The sequence below is a fragment of the Vanessa atalanta genome, chromosome 2, assembly GCF_905147765.1.
Source record: "Vanessa atalanta chromosome 2, ilVanAtal1.2, whole genome shotgun sequence".
Classification (NCBI taxonomy): domain Eukaryota; kingdom Metazoa; phylum Arthropoda; class Insecta; order Lepidoptera; family Nymphalidae; genus Vanessa; species Vanessa atalanta.
This window is the reverse complement of record NC_061872.1, coordinates 9750536-9767959: the sequence shown is the minus strand read 5'-3', so window position 1 is coordinate 9767959 and position 17424 is coordinate 9750536. Positions and strand designations below refer to the sequence as shown.

At 30.4% G+C, this 17424-nt stretch overlaps 3 protein-coding genes across 3 annotated transcripts; 2 read left to right on the top strand and 1 right to left on the bottom strand.

The window, feature by feature from the left end:
* Positions 1-1362: 1362 nt before the first annotated feature.
* Positions 1363-11509, top strand: LOC125069471. The gene is made up of 11 exons (XM_047678978.1): positions 1363-2052; positions 2141-2261; positions 2447-3330; positions 3415-3535; positions 3744-3935; positions 4015-4081; positions 4481-4551; positions 8518-9129; positions 9922-10113; positions 10201-10276; positions 11374-11509. The coding sequence occupies exons 1-11, from the start codon at positions 1363-1365 to the stop codon at positions 11507-11509; spliced, it is 3162 nt and encodes a 1053-aa protein (XP_047534934.1).
* Positions 11510-12388: 879 nt separating this feature from the next.
* LOC125071563 (zinc finger protein 845-like) lies at positions 12389-14927 on the top strand. Its single transcript, XM_047681886.1, has 2 exons — positions 12389-12944; positions 13028-14927. The coding sequence occupies exons 1-2, from the start codon at positions 12792-12794 to the stop codon at positions 14603-14605; spliced, it is 1731 nt and encodes a 576-aa protein (XP_047537842.1). The 5' UTR covers positions 12389-12791; the 3' UTR covers positions 14606-14927.
* A 220-nt stretch (positions 14928-15147) lies between these two features.
* On the bottom strand, positions 15148-16570 carry LOC125073116 (peptidyl-prolyl cis-trans isomerase-like 3). The gene is made up of 4 exons (XM_047683823.1): positions 16316-16570; positions 16110-16208; positions 15881-15999; positions 15148-15300 (listed from the first exon to the last, which is right to left on the bottom strand). Exons 1-4 carry the CDS (start codon positions 16454-16456, stop codon positions 15174-15176), a joined length of 486 nt encoding a protein of 161 aa, XP_047539779.1. The 5' UTR covers positions 16457-16570; the 3' UTR covers positions 15148-15173.
* Positions 16571-17424: the final 854 nt, after the last annotated feature.

The window sequence follows — 17424 nt, the reverse complement described above, 5'->3', positions numbered from 1 at the left end:
TAAAAAAAATAGTAACTTAAAAACTTACATCAGTTTGCATAAATTTATTGATAAACTTACATCTAATTTACACTAAATTTATTCGCATAAAACTTCATAAAATTAAAATAGTTTTAGTTCTGCTATAGTTTTTGCAATAACTTATAATAAAAGTGTTTGGGCCAGTGGTCCAAGATATCAAAATAAAAAAAAACAGTTTAATTTATTTTCTTTTTGAGATTTAAATATGACGATTTGTTTTATAACTATACTTAGTAAGTTATCACTGTCCTAGATATATGCGCCGTAAGAAAATTGGAGCATTTCACACATCGCCAACGCGCCACCAATCACGGGAAGCAGGGCCTGATTTCCGGGGCAACTACCCGGGGGCGTCCACATGAGAGATTCCGACGAGTTAACATATATGTATATATAGTCAAATTATAATAACGTTACTAATTAATGCTTTGAAAGTTACCGATGCAGGTAAATAAATGCTTACTGATTGAAAATAAAATATTGTAATTAATTAGGGTCTCCACGCCTCTATTGGTCTAGGGCCTCCAGACATTTAAATCCGACTCTCACTTATGCCGGTAGTTACCCTTCAAATCGGAACACAATAATAATAAGTATAGCCGTTTGGCGTTAAAATATATTATGCCATACTACTTAGTAAATTAATCGATGATCATGAGAATTAAAAATGACTTAAATCACATCGATTTAGCATAAGTACCTTAATTGTGTAATTAATTTACTGATGATTTGTTAAATTAAAGAACATTTGCTGCAAAGAAAAAAATTTGACTGATAAGAGGCTATATAAAACGAATATTTTTTAAATCAAATTTCATTATACTAAAGATTTTTTCCAAAAGCGGATGTCTATATTGTTATAACAATGATTATACAAAAGTTATTGCTGTTAGTAGTGCCATTACTATTATTAGGTAAGTGATTAAAATTACGATTGTTAAATTTTTTTGAAGATTCTTAACACTTACTCTGAATTAAAAAGTTTATTATATACATATTAGAACGATGTTTTTTTTTAATATGTTTATTTCGAATGTGATAATAATAATAATTAATTCATGTATAATTATTGTAAATGTGGTTTTTCTTAACCAGATTTATATGTTATAAGAAAGAAAACACCAAAACTATTAATAATGTTAGTGCCGTGCCGTCTGTACTTTAGCCATTATATTACATCTAGGCGAGTTTACGAGATAAATCACTTAAGATAATTAATGATTCTTTATGTACAATTTAATTACAGTGGAAGCACAATACAATCAACGTGCCTTTGCCGACGGAATAGCTTTTCGAAGACCGGTACGTCCTGGGTTTATGCCAGTGGAGTACATAAGGCCTATGGTTTCAGAATATCTAAAACCTGGAAATGAATTCTCAGAGGTTGTCAAAGGAGAAAATATTCCTATTAAACCTAAAAGCTATGTTGATGTTACAAAATCAGCAATCTCAGAAACTGAAAATCCTGACATAAAAATAAATTCAGAATATTCTGCATCTGGTGTCTCTTCGATACCTTTTGAATTTTTAGGAATTGGGCAACCTACTCGAAAACCACTTTGGTCAAAACGAACAAGTACTGGTTATTTTAGTCGTCGTTCAACTGATACACCAACTACAACACGAACCCAAAAAACATTCAGAACCCAGTATGTGATCTCCCAACCAACAGAACCGATAGAGCCTTATACTGTTAGTGCAGTTACAAATGAACCACTAACTTTGGAACTAGTTCAACCTAACAAAAAAACATTCAATGTGATAACACCACAGAATAAGCCCGATCATATCTTAAATACAAGCAACGTGCCAAGATCAGTATGGACTGTAGCAACTACTGAACTTCCTGAATCGACTACGTACATAGAACTTGATACATCAGAATCGTCTACTCAAGCTGATGTTGTGTCAAATGAAAAAGTCAAAGTCAAATCATCTTATACTGTAAATCAGTTATATGGTTATACTTGCAGAAATGTAAATGAGTATTATTCAGTAGCAAATCAATGTAACGGATATGTTGAATGCGAGGTAAAACGACTTTATTATCTTGAATTGTTCGTTTTGCAGCTAAATTTTTGTCAATATTCATCATAATTTGAATGACATTTGGTTACAGAACAATGTAGCGCACTGGCACGTATGTCCTGAAGGCCTTCATTTTGATTCAAAGAGGAAATGGCCCGCATTTCCCTGCGCGTACCCTTTTGAAGTTCAATGTCAAAGCCAAACCATTACATGTAAGTATTCATTATCTAAATATACTATTTATAGGCCTGACAAAATTAAATAAAAATCCATAGCTATTATTACTGATTAACGATTTAATATAATATGTTACCTAAGTTTGATGCCACTAATAGATAATCCTATAAACACAAAAAATCTGGAGAGGTTGTTTTAAAGCAAAATATTTGTTTTTCAGCTATAAGTTATGTTGATGATTTACCCAAGGGATCGGAAATTATAAACGAACCTGAAGCTAAATCTGTAGAAGTAGAAACCGTAAAACCGGAACAAACAATATATGACTATTCCGATTACTCTACTCCAGCCCCAGAACAACCTACTCGGAAACCACTTTGGTCTAGACAGACTATTGAAATTTCATCTGATATACCAACGACAGTAACTCAAAAATCATACGAACCCCCATTTCCATCATATATGAGAACAACATATGCTATTTTTAACCCACAAGAAACGATGGAGTCTTATACAAATAATGTAATATATGAACCAGCAACATCGGAATCGGCAACGTCAGCATCTTATGAAAATCTACTTGATGACATATCTACAACTTATATGGAAATGGAAACTGAAACTCCAGAACCATCTACTCTACCTAATGAAAGCAAAGATGATGTGTCGAATGAAACTCCAGCGGTTGTCTCAGTTACATACATTCCTCCACAAACTATACCTGATATCTCAATACCGAATATGATATCGCCTTCATTTACTTCTCGTCCAGAAATAACTGTCACAAATCAAGAGCCTACTTCCGAACCAAATTTGAATGAGCTACCTGCTCAAACAACTACACAAAACAACCAACCAATAAATTCAAGACCTACTTGGAGCTTTCCTAGTAGGCCTTCATATGCTGCCCTCGCCCCAACCTCTACAACGACGACAACGATAAAACCGATAACGCATTCTATTATAGATTTCACAACGAGGCCAACAGTTTCACAAAAACCTCTCTATTATTATTCTGTAAATCTGTTAAATGATTATACATGCAGAGACGTAAATGGATATTACTCAGTTGAAAATCAATGTGACGAATATATCGCATGCGAGGTGAAATTATATTTTGAATCTGTTTAAGTTACAGCTAAATTAATTGTTAATATTTATCAAAATTTATACAACATTTTGTTACAGAACAATAAAGCATACCGGAACTTATGTCCTGACGGGCTTTATTTTAATCCAAAAGCGAAATGGCCAGCCTATCCCTGCGCGTACCCCTCTGAAGTAAAATGTCCCAGCCAATCCTTTATACGTATGTATTAAATATTTATGTATATAAAAAAATCTAAACAAGGTTTATAATTTGGAAAATAGAGAATTCTTCTAGGTTATTTTCAATGGATCTATTCCCGTCAAGAGATAGCTTTGCGAGCATGATTTGTAGCCCTGTACAACTGCTTCCAAGAGCCTTCTTATTTTTAAACCGGACTGAAATAAATAATATATACCTATTTCTACAGATCAAGCACAACCTACTGACCAGTGCTATCATCGTTATGGAATTTTCCCAACATCTAACGGCGACTGTGGACATTTTATTATGTGCCAAGAAGGATTAGCTACGTTAATGTCATGTCCGTCTGGTCTTGCCTTTAATCCGATAACGAGTACTTGCGATTGGCCAGTAAATGTACCAGATTGCAACCTTGACGGTAATTATTTTAAATATTAATTAATTGGGTATATTTATTATTTCTTTGATATTTAATTTTTTATTTTTTATTTTGTCAGTTTTTCAAGATTTTACCTGCCCATCTAATGATTATGCTCTGATATCTCACTTCATATCCTATTACAAGTAAGTAATTAATTATAAAGTTCATTTTATGGCTTATGTATTTGTTCTAATACGATAACATTAACCGAGTATCGCCTACCTAATTTACGTTCAACTAGCAAGTGGACATATTAAAGCGGTGACTTTATAAAATCATTATTTAAAGAATTCACGTGTATTATGTAGTGAAAATCTTTATTATATTTTTTTTATCATTTAGCTGTAATAATTTAACTCTAATTAATTTTATATAATCATTTTACAGTATTCAAGTACAGCAGCGACTTGTCGTAAATTCCATCAAAATATTTGAATTTAATAATAGGATCTCTTTTAACCATTTTCACAAGCGTACTAAGTAGATTATAATTTTTGTATTATTTTAAACATATTGTATATAACGTATGTAATGTTTTTAAGGTATGAAAATAGCTGCAAGCAGTACATTATATGCCAAGAAGGACGTCCCCGTCTCCTAAGTTGTGATGCAGGTCTCTCCTTTGATGAAAAAACTAACCAATGCGTGAACTCGGAGCTGGTCGAAAATTGCCAAAATTATATAAATGAATAAAAAGACAGTTTAAATAAATGTGACTAATATTAAAAATAAAAAAATGTTTATATTAGAAGTTATTAAAATAAGTAAAGTAAGCAAAAACTAATTGATATTAGTTTTACTAACATTCATGCTGATGCATGAAAACGACATTTGTATGAAATTAATCTTGGAAACCTTGCCAAATATATTCAAAAAATCAACAATCGATTGATTCTTGAAAATATAATAAAATGTTTTATTGCGTATACACATATTATGTCTATAGGAACATTAATTTATTTATCAATTCTGACATATTATTTTTTATATTTTTCTACTAAATATTTCGGTATAAATGGTCTCGTTGATCTAGTGGCTGCAGATGGAAAAATTCTCAGTCACAGCCCTCACAGAGTCTGATGCTGCCCTGAAGTTGGATGTGTTTTCTTGCACTTGCCTGGGAAAGCGCGTAAAGTCGTTGGTCCTACGTCTAAACTTTTCCGGTCGTGTCGGGCCTGCTGATACATCAAATTATGAGAGCGTGGAAATAGAGAATGTGTCTGTTTTTTCGAACTCACTTATGCACTATAATGATTTGTGAATATATATGGATTTGTACAAGGAATGAGTGTTCCACAAGGACCAATACGCGAATGGAATACGGATTTTCTTACAAAATAGCACTGCTAATCTATTTTCTAATCTTTTAGTATATTTTCAATATTACCGTTACACCGGTATACCGGTATATATAACGTTAACGGGAAAATTAAAAAAATCATCATCACTCGTTATAATTAGTTTAGTTTTATAAAAGGGGATCCAGGCTTTTGATATTGGAGGTATAGAGTAACTTTGGTTTTCAAAAATACAGAAATACTTAAATTTATTTAATAATGTAAGTATTTACAACAATCGTCTGTTCTCACAATAAAATTCAGCGCATAATTTAATAGCAATTTGACGAACGTGAATAAGTTGTGTAAGTTCTTTTATATTATAACTAAGAAAGCATTACTTAATTAACTTTTTTGTCCTTTACGCCTTCTAATTATAGTTAAAATAAAAATTAAGAAAAAAATTATATTTAAGGACATCAACAGATTTTGAAATGTGGTCTGACATGTTTGTTAAGACAATAATTGAATTAAAATAATGTATGATAGTGTTGCTTAAATAAAAAAAATTATATTATACTAGAGATGCCCGCGACTTCGTGCGCGTTCTTAAAATTTAAGTTATTTGGATATTGTAGCGTGATTTTATTGTTATTCTATATATATGTAATTCTAAAATAAACGTAACTCCTTATTACATCCGCTATCTGCCATTGAAAGTCTTGTCGAAGTTGGTTCAGCCGTTCCAGAGATTAGCCGGAACAAACAGACAGACAGAAAAAATTTGTAAAAAATGTTATTTTGGAATATGTACCGTGTATACAAACATACATATACATTTAGTAAAAATGGGTTATTTTAATATTACAAACAGACACTCCAATTTTATTATATGTATAGATTGTGTTTCCTTTTTTTGTTACGTATTTAGTCAAGTCTGACAAAAGGAGAATACCTAATGCAATACAAAAACAATAACGAACTCCTTTAATTTTTTTTAGGTTTTGCAAATATAACACAAATAAAAATTTCACATTTTTGTAATTGTAGCTACTCATAATCCCTTTTTTTGTAGTTTAGGCTGCGTAGCAAAAATTCTAGTAATATCATTAAACAAATGATTATGTTGTATTTTTTAATAATTAAATAACCACTTATTTTTTAAAAATATTGCGATTAATATATATGTTAATTGCAGTTTGTTATTTAACTTAAGTTAACTCTACAGTTACAGGCTATTTGACTGAATTTTTAAATCCATTTTATATTATTTAGTAGAGGTTAAGGAACCCAGTAAAAGTTGTTTTTTTTTAATTCTAGTACGTATTGCTGAAAAATATCAAATTAAAAATATTATATATTTAAATAGCGCGCGAAATATAAAAATATAATCCACATACAGTAGGCAAACGAGGTTAACAAGCAAGTGACGTCGTCATAAACCCGACCAATCACGAGCGTTTTGAGTCACCTGACAAATTGTTAAAGAAACGCATTTTTATGTATGGATTTTTGAATAAATTGATTATTATTTTCAACTTTCATTAATAAATAACCATTTTTAAACTCATAATATATACTGATTACAATAATTGACACTTTATTTTTCGCATTGTCAAATAGCCTATTAAAGAATATTTGCGTTATTTATTATTTATATTTTATAGGAATTTGTATAATGAGAAATGAGAATATTTTACAGATTAAAAGACAATTAACGTTCTCTATAAATGCTAATGATTTAAGCCACTAATTTATATCATGTTTTTGTGATAAAATTAGAATTCAGAAATAATGACACAGGCTATTTCAACACTGTTTTAAAATGTATGGCTCAATGTAAATAGAAAAATTGAATAAAAATACAGCGGAGTTTCAATATACGACACTTACGTTATTTTGTATGTAAGTACAATACACTCTTCTGGTTGAAAAAAGGGATGAAGTCGAGTGAAAGGTGAGCGATTGTTAAAAAATGCTTAAAAATATTCCCATATACATTTTATGCAGACGCTACAGCTGAAAAATATGACCCTCGGAAGTTTTCGAACTTATAAATTTACAAAGTATTTTATTATAATACAAGTGGCATACGAACATGAAGCGCATCTGGTGGAAAGTGACTACTACGCCCCATGGACACCTGCAACACCAGGAGTCTTGCAGGTGCGTTGCTGGCCTTTAAGAATTTTTTCCAGGTACTTACAGTTTTTCTTGTAATTTTTTTTTCGTTATAGCTAAAAAAATCTACGTCGGGTTATTATGATTATAATAGATATATAGACATTGGGTAGTATTGGTGACACGCCAAAAGACCCCATTATAATAATAATCCGAAATTTTTGAAATCCGTTTAAAGCACTGTTCTCCAAGTTTACAAAGTTCCTACAGATATTCATAGAAATTTTACTAATTTTATAGATGTTATTCGAACTCATCTTCATTTGGAGGCCTTAATTAGATTATACCTTGTATCCATAATAATTATTATAATTAACTTTAATATGGTTCTCGTTACCTAATCGTGTCTGCGGTATTTTATAACTAGTTTGTGTTATAATTATTTGAGTAGACTAAACTGCCTCGATGTGGCAATTAAAGTGCCGATAATTATGTCTCCAAGCTATAGTAAAACCATTGATTCATCATAGTAATTTCTAACCTCGTGTGAACACCCCATAGTCAAATAGTTATCGGCCAAAAAGTAAACAGTGCGAATCTCACACCCTTAATAATTATTCTAGCATAATTTTAATAAACCAATTATGCTTATTTCGATAAAACATTATTTTTTACGGATTCCACTTAAATTTGTTATGAGTTGTATGTAAGGTAACGTTCATTTCTTTTATTTACTTATTAAATTTTTTCTTCTTTTCAAAAACATACGGTTTGCTTAAGTTTAACAAGCTTGAATGTAGATACATTGCTTTCATTTATTAGCTTTTTTGCAAATAAACACAATTTTTTTTTTGTAAGTGTCCTTTCGTGATCGTGACGCAAACAATATTAATTTATTAATTTACTAGTCTGACTCATCGAGAACATTTAGTGACATTTGTCTTTCGAAGTTTGATAAGAAGTTAAGTATAAAATGAATACATATTTTCTGTTATATCAGTGTACAAAAGGTTTCTCATCAGTGGATATTTGTATTATTATAATAATGATAATACCTAAAGTATTAATGCTATTGGTGCCGTTTATATTTTTAGGTAAGTTTTTAGCGATTACAATAATCTCCTCTCATTTTCACGTTGACCTTATTTATTAACGTGTTATTCTTTAACATTTATTTTCAGTGGCACCACACAATGTACCACAACGTGGCTTGGTATTGACAAAAGTACCTATTCAAGGATCTGCTATTAATGACAATATAAGACGCGTCTCAAATGAGAATGCTACAAAAACTAGTAGTAATAATAATAATGTTTCAAATACTATCGTACCAGAAAACAACCTAACCTCGTCTGTTAGTTATTTGAAATTTACCGAAAGTCCACAAGTTGTTGATGTAACTTTAAGGAAAAAAGCAGAATTTGTAACAAAAAAATATGACATAACGATAGTGTACCCCGAAAACTATGTAAAAAGTTCTTCTTCAGTGATATTAGAGCTGCCCGATATTACCACTTTAACTCCAATGGACTTTCACTTAAATAAATCTGTTGAATCCACTGAAAGACGAGAGGCTCTATCGGCGACAAATAATCCCACCACAGATAAAAATTCAGCACCTTTTGATTTATCTGCTTCTTCTTTATATGAGCAACCCCAAAATGAATCATTCAGAATCATTCATCAATCAGAATCACTTACGAGCCAAACTGATAAAATTAAAGTTGGCGTATCAAATAAAACGTTGCCCGAGGACTCAATACCAACATATCCTGATAATAACTTAAAACCAAGTATAAAACATCCTTTCGTCTTTCGTCTAAATTTAAAACGCTATTTAATAAGAAATCAAGCATCTGATTACAATCTAAACCTAAATGAGCAAACCAAACCAACAATCCCAATAGAACAGCATGTTAGTACCCAAAGACCTACCTGGAACTTAACTGACAGACCTTACGCTGTTCTCACCACAACCTCTTCACCTACGACGGCATCTAAACAAATAAAGCGTCCTGACGTGCAAAGAAAACTGAGACACTTTTCTAATGTTAATCAGTTACATAATTATACTTGTAAAACTGTTAATGGATATTTTTCAAATTCAAATGAATGCAACGAATATGTTGAATGCAAGGTATAATTATGTTTATATAATTCATTTTTTTTTAACTCTTCAGGTTAAACTACGAACATAGCGCACTTGTATCGATGAAACTTTAATATAAGTATCTCCATCAATATGCAGTATAGAGAAATAAATTCTAATTCTTCTTTCAATCTTCTAACAAAAAAATAGGTTCCAAAAAAGGAATATTGACGAGCCATAAGTACCACAGTATTCATAAATATTCAAGCAAAATAATAAATATTATAAAATTTCGTTACAGAACAATAAAGCGTACCAAAACACATGTCCAGATGGACTTCATTTTGATCTGACAGCGATATGGCCCGCATTCCCCTGCGGGTACCCCTCAGAAGTTAAATGCCCAGACCAGTCCATCTCACGTATGTACTATGCTTATAAAGAAATCTTAATTTAATCAAATTTAATATATGTATAAGAATATTTATTTTTACAGTACAAAAACAGTACAGCGATGAGTGCCCTCGTAGTTATGGGTTCTTCCCAGCACCTAAAGACGACTGCGGACACTTCATAATGTGCCAGGAAGGTTCAGCTATTACGATGTCCTGTCCGCCTGGCCTCGCTTTTAACTCGATAAGAAGCACCTGCGATTGGCCAGTAAATGTACCAGGTTGCAATCCTACTAGTATGTATTCCAATTATTACAGCACGTTATATTTTAAATTATATTGAATGTTTTTTTATTACTGATTAATTAAAAAATCATTTGCAGTATTCCAAGATATCATATGCCCTGAGGTGCCATTGGATACAATCGAAGATTCTTCCCATCTCATTTACAATTACAGGTAACCTACCTTAGTTTTAAATTTCATTTTAGAATATCACTATACCACGATAATCCTACCCCTAAACTAAACCATAGGTTTTATGTCAATTATTTACCTAATGTTGATTCACTTGCAATTATGGAAACAAAATGTAAAATTTCATAAAAAAGGTATTTTTGGTCGTTATACTGAATATAAAACAAATATGATTTCGTGGTTTTTGTCATATATATATATAAACTGAATTTTAAGCCCGTCTCGTTACTCAACTAGGTTTGGTTATCTGCACCACAAGTATAAAACTATTATTACTTTTTTTATTAAAAAATACTTATTTACTTTCATCATTTCGTTTATCGTTCTTTCTTTTGTTCATTCTCTTCTTATGCTCAATGTTCAATACGGATACAAACATAATAAAACATATTTTGTGTAAGTATATATTTATCACCCACCTATTATTTGACACTATTTTTAACATTTACTAAAACTTCTACTAATAAATTTATTTATTTATTCTTTTTTTTTATACCACTTATATTTCTTTTCTATTCTTGCTTTTTTTTCATTTGATTTATATTTTGCGTCTCGTTTAGCGCGTCTATATTTTAGTATGTTCGTACTAATATTTGAAACGGATACAGAGATTATATCATTGCATACTCACCAATAAACAAATTGATTCATGAGGAGGGTTTAAGTACTTTTAATATTTGATGCAAATCCGCCAATATGATAATAATATTAATTGATTATTTATAAACGTCTTACCTTTAGAGAGCTTCTACAGCGAGTGCTACGAAAACGATAGTTATATGATCACTATTTAATATCCTACTGGTAGCCTATTCCAATATGACATCATTGATCGATGTCCAAAATAATCTGTGGTAAGATTCATCGCTGATTCGTGAAAAAATTGCAAATCGCATGGAATATATAAAACTATAGTTGGCTTATCATTACTCCTTCTGCCATTGTAATCTAGCATATCTACTTAGCTCTGCCTATGCAAAACTGGAATAAATTTGAATATGTGTAAAGTGTATGCGCATCTATAATAAATACTTATGTTAATTTGAAGAAAGAAACTATTAAGTTCTTTTTTTCAACAGATACAAAAATAGCTGTAAGAAGTACATTGCATGCCAAGAAGGAAGTCCTCGTCTTCTCAGTTGTGATGCCGGTCTTTCCTTTGATGAAAATACACACAAATGTGTAAACTCAAGTCTCATTACTAATTGTATCTAATGATTAAAATAAATGGATAAGAATGTAACTTAGTTAATTTGATTATTTATTAATTTGCTATGTTAAAAATATATAAGCAATGTGTGATTATATGATTTATTTATGGGTTACTAGGTTACTTACTAGTAACCCTGATCATATTATTTATGTTTAATAACGATTGATGAAATCACTTATTGTTTTTATCAGCAACCTGTTGATCTGAGAATATGCATTATCCTGTTCCAGATCGGCATAAAAAAACTTAACGTATTAAATTCTCGAGTATTCACTTTGAGTCTTTCACTTATTTTACTTCATTAAAACTTAAAAATATTTTTGAGATATTATATAATTATAAATATTTATATTAATGAGACATTAAAATAACAATTGAATGAAACATTGATCGTATCTGCTAAATTGTAATGCATTAATAAATACCAAATAAAAATAACTATTTTTTTGTTACAAAAAAATATATTTTATTTCAAAATTATTTTGGACCCATTTAAAATAAATTGCTAACATTTGTAAAAAATAAAACAATACAACAACGAGTTTGTCCTATCCTTATTTTAAAAAATAATTATGTTACTTTAATTTATTCACACTTTGACTATTAAAATATCAGCTCATTCGTAGAGCAGGGAATTAATTGTGTACAATTGAACTATTTCTGGCAACACATTGAAATTCGTTCTTGCTTTACCGTATGGTAGATATTACGCCAAGATAGAGTCTCTGATTGGACAAAATCCTATCGAATTCACATTGACGAATCCATGTGCACTTTTATGAATTTTAGATATTGCTTAAATTGTTTTAACCAATAATAGAAAAGTAAACTAAATTTAGTCCTGTAGAAGAGAAATAATATTTTTTTCTGCGAAAGTAGCGCGGTTTTATAATACATAAATTCAAATTTGAAATGTTATATATTCCTAAAAATCAAAGTTGATATAAATTCAAATTTAAGAAACTAATAAATGAGTTAAGAATGAGAAATGTTATCCAAGTCGAATATACTTTAGTGAATATCGAGTCAGGCAGGGTGAGCAGGACGTTCCTCTAGCGCAGCCCTGCCGAACATCGGCTCAGTTGACTCGGATCGAACGATTGCGTAGTCGCTACAAAAGGCCGTAGCCTCCAAGGCTTTTGTTTTGTATTTTGTCACAAAACTGACATAATGTTCCAATTAATATTTTAAAGAAAGTAAACAATAGAGTAACTGTTATTTATATAGTCAATAAATGCAATAGGACGTTTCAAAACTTTAATTTAATGTCATATTGTGTTTAAAATGGATGATTCTTTCATTATCACAAATTTTCATGCGCTTTGTCGCTTGTGTTTAAGTAAAAGTGGCCTTACAGTATCAATTTTCGGGACAGCTCCTGATGATGATGCCAATATGTCCCTAACCTCGAAAATCGCTGAATGTTTCGAACTACAGGTCTGTATTTAATATATTATAGTTCTAGATGTGATATGTTCTTACAGCAGTATACCTTCATCGATTTCTTAAATCTTTTTCAGATGGAACCTAATGACGGACTTCCTGCCAGGATTTGTTACAAATGTCTATTTAAATTAAATAAATGTTCGAAATTCAGATCACAGTGCATTCAAAGTGAAGCTAGATTGAGACAGATAACAAACCGTGTCAATGAGTTGGACAACTCAAATTCATCTGAACTGAGTAATTTTAATTACAACAATATTCAAGAAAACCAAAAACCTAAGCCTGAAGATTATATTGTAGAGGACAGTGTTGTAATGGTTGTGGATCCGAGCCTTGATTATGATTCATCTGAAGAATCAGAAAATGTTGATCAAGCTGAAATTGAAACAGGTGACAGGGACAACACTCCTGATGGAGAAACAGCCTCAGAATCGTATTATAAGAATGTTTTTATGTGTCAGTACTGTGATCAAGCATTTGTTTCTCAAGAAAAGTGTAAAGAACATGAACAAGGTTTTCACGATCCAAACCTTCCATATAAATGTGTGGAATGCAGTCTAGTATTTGCTGAACGGAGTCAATATGTTGCACACACAAAACAAGTGCATGGTAGTGACAAACCATATCACTGCCCCGAATGTGATAAATGCTTCGGTCGGAGATCAGATTTGAGAAAGCATTCCATTGTTCACACTGGTATAAGACCTTTTCAATGTCAGTACTGTTTGAAAAGTTTTTCTCGAAATACAAATTTAAGTAAACACTTAAGAATTCATGCAGGTCATAAGCCCCATGTTTGTCCCTTATGCCCACGGAGCTTTGTAGCGAAAGGTGATCTGCAAAGACATGTTCTAGTTCATTCTGGAATGAAACCTTATGCATGTCGTAAATGCCCTCTTACATTTGGACGAAGAGATAAGCTACTTAAACATGAAGTAAGGCATGGGCCAGTTAGTCCAGAACATAAAGAATTTGATAATGAACAAGACTCTCAAGATATGGTTGTTAATGTTAATCCCTTTAGTAACCTAATGACTTCTCCCACACTTAATTCAGATAATATAAATCCTAATGACTATGATTTACCACGAGTGCCAGACCATATTGCTGGTGAAGGTAGCTTTATAAACCAAATACAAAAGAATCCATCCACTTCTGGAAAACTACAGACTTCACCAACCAAACCAAAAGTGTCCATATCAAATAAAAATAAGCCAAAAAATATAAAATGCCATCAATGTCCTAAGAGATTTTCATCTTTAGATGCCTACAAGACTCATGTTTCCATAGCTCATATTGGTTCAAGGGTTTTCCAATGCAAAATTTGTTTTAAGAAGTTCCCTCGGAAGAGAGAATTAGACCGACATGTTTCAATACACTCTGGTATGAAACCATTTAGTTGTAGTCAATGTGATAAAAAATTTAACAGAAAAGATAAACTTAACAAACATGAAGAGACTCATGAATGCTTGGTTGTGAATATGCCTTGTATAGAATGTGGTGCAACCTTTGAAAGAAAACCAGACTTGGTCGCTCACATTAAATCTCACTTCACAGATAATTTTGATGACAAAATCCCTGAAACAGAAATCAAAAAAGAAAATGAACCAAATTTTTCCTTAGATGATAATTTTTATGATTTAGAAACATGAGATTTAAGACTTTCCACAAGCACTGTCATAGACATCGATATCACATTTTAAATTTCCATTTATTTAAAGTACCTTAACACCTTTAATAATATGTTAAACTTAAATCAGTATTTTAATGAAAAACATTGTTGAATAGTTATACCTTACTATATCTCTTTAAAATTATGTACTTACTACTTTAAATAATTTAACATTAACATAGAAAATTATGAGTAGTAATTAAATATAGGCTTACAGAAAAGCAATTCTTGATAGACTGTAAATATACTTTAATTGTTACTATTAGAATAATCTGAATTCTTAGATTTATTTATTAATTATAGTCACAGATTCTAAAAAACACTTTATGCACAATTTACATTCATACAAATTATGGATATACTGTTGCATAAATAGATTAAATTTAACTAATTATGTAGTATTCATTGTTACCAATTGTCTTTATAATTAACTCTAAATAGCTTAATATCTGAAACATTGTTCATGAGCAATAATTACAGTCCTGTGATGTAAATTTTTTGAATAATAAAGAAAACCAAAAATGTTGTATAAAATTACTTTATTTATATTAACCAGCTAATGGATTGGCATGTATAGTTACAGAAGTTATTCTGGCCTCTGTCACGGGTCGATATGTTTTTGGATTGACCACCATTTTTTCCAAATCATCGAGAGCTTCAAAACCGTCTATGACCCTGAAATAGAAAATAACCTTTAAATAATATGAATGATTGCAAGTTGATTTTAGGACTCTTATTATAGTTTAGTTGAAACAATTTTTTTTTTTCTACAATCATTCACTATATAGCAACTATTCAGTTCACAGTCACTAGTTATATTTTAGGTGGTAAGCACAAATGGTTGTATATTTATCCTGCAATAATAACTCTTAACCTTATTAACAATCCATAGTAAAATATAATATAACAAAAACATTTTTAAAATACAAAACACATAATTTTCCTACCAATAGTGGAGGATTGTTGATTTTTTGCTCAGATTATCTCTGATACCAGAGGTAATTACGGCTAGCACTTTTGCTGAAATTCTGGTCTATATTTATTGAGTATCTATTTTAATTCTTATTTATACAAATCTTCATGTAAAGACAATTTTTTCGATCAAATATTACTTGCAATAACATATTTTAAAAGTAATAAAATATAATTTTAATAGATACAAAGATGTGTAGATACACATCTTTGAATATTAAACCAAGTCATAACTTAGTAGATTCAAATAATTAATTGATAGAATTTTAGTAGTTTTTCATACCTTCCAAATAATGTATATTTGAGATCTAAATGTGGTTGTTCCCCGTATGTGAAGAAAAACTGACTACCATTGGTGTTAGGACCGTTATTAGCCATGCTGACCATACCTCTGGAATTATGCTGCAACATTAAAATTTTAATAACCAAGTGCTATTAGTAAATAAAATTATATAAATTAAACAACAATATTTTAACATTGAATTCTAAGTTTGATAAGCATTTGCATTTACCTTTAATTCTTCTTTGAACTCATCATCAAATTTTTTGCCCCAAATAGACGTGCCTCCTTTTCCAGTTCCAGTTGGATCCCCTGTCTGTACTATAAAACCCTAAAAAGTAGTTTACTATGAAATGTCTATCTGAAAATATATTATACACATTTTGAGTATGTTAACTTCGAATATTTAGTGTTAATTGTTACACATTGTATACGTACCTTAATGTTTCTGTGAAACAAACAACCATTGTAATAATCACTAGCACAGAGTGCTAAGAAATTTTCGCAAGCCTTTGGACATTGTTCGCAGAATAGCTCAATTTTAATATCTCCAACATCAGTATGCAAAGAAACAGACATTTCTATAAAATAGTATTGTAATCAAACTCTTAAAGAATACTTAAGAATAGTTTGAGTTTGTTTGATGAACTTAAAAGTTAAAAATGACAAACATTCAATTGCTTGGAAATGAAATTGAAAAGCATATTGTCATTTGTCAATATCAATGTCTTTAACTGTCAATTTTCCTTTTTTTTCTTTTAGCAATGGTAATACACCGTGTAATACAGCCTTCTTACAGTTTTATTATTATTATGTATCATAATATTTTTCAGATGGCAAATACATTTGACGATATTCTTTAACTAAAAAAATAATTTATTCTTAATTTACTATAGAAGTTTCTACAGATTCTTAAGCAATTGAGTAGCATTCATTTTGAAGCTATGAAGAATTGCTACAGTATACTTATTACTATAAAAAACATAGTATATTGCCGCTACCGAATTATTACCATAATATTGCAATGAATTTTGAAAACACCTATTTTTTTTTAAACATGTTTAAATATTATAATGACTGTTAACAATTTCCGACAATGCAAATGATACAATACTTTTCAATCAGATATTATATATTAAAGAAATGCCTGCATCAATGTTTAAATTTATCTTTTATTTGTACTCATATCTTTTTCGTTATAAATTTAAAAAAATGTCACAATTTAATGAAATTCTTCATTTTAAGTGCCACAGAGGGTTTTATAGCTCAACAAAATATTCCTGAATATAATAGATCAGTCTCTCAGTACACAAAATGAAATCAGTATTTCAATTCTTTTTTAGGGTTTTTCTTTTAATTGGTATACTGATCAAGTATTTTTTGTATTTACTCAAAGAACACAGCATAGTTAGGACTGAAGCATTATTAGGATAAATTAGTATAGGAAAAAAATTATAAAAGTTTTCAAATCTCAGCTGTATGTCTTTTGTTAGCATTTAGTACCAATTATTATTATTATATTAGCATTTATTATAAATTATTATGTT

Coding starts and splice junctions, on each gene's coding strand:
- LOC125073116 (XM_047683823.1), bottom strand. CDS start 16,456: ATGTCTGTTTCTTTGCATACTGATGTTGGAGATATTAAAATTGAGCTA. Junction 16,209..16,315: donor TGTTTCACAGAAACATTAAG/GTACGTATACAA, acceptor ACTACTTTTTAG/GGTTTTATAGTACAGACAGG. Junction 15,301..15,880: donor AAATATACATTATTTGGAAG/GTATGAAAAACT, acceptor TTTCTATTTCAG/GGTCATAGACGGTTTTGAAG.
- LOC125069471 (XM_047678978.1), top strand. CDS start 1,363: ATGGTTTCAGAATATCTAAAACCTGGAAATGAATTCTCAGAGGTTGTC. Junction 3,331..3,414: donor ACGAATATATCGCATGCGAG/GTGAAATTATAT, acceptor ATTTTGTTACAG/AACAATAAAGCATACCGGAA. Junction 3,936..4,014: donor ACCAGATTGCAACCTTGACG/GTAATTATTTTA, acceptor TTATTTTGTCAG/TTTTTCAAGATTTTACCTGC.
- LOC125071563 (XM_047681886.1), top strand. CDS start 12,792: ATGGATGATTCTTTCATTATCACAAATTTTCATGCGCTTTGTCGCTTG. Junction 12,945..13,027: donor CTGAATGTTTCGAACTACAG/GTCTGTATTTAA, acceptor AATCTTTTTCAG/ATGGAACCTAATGACGGACT.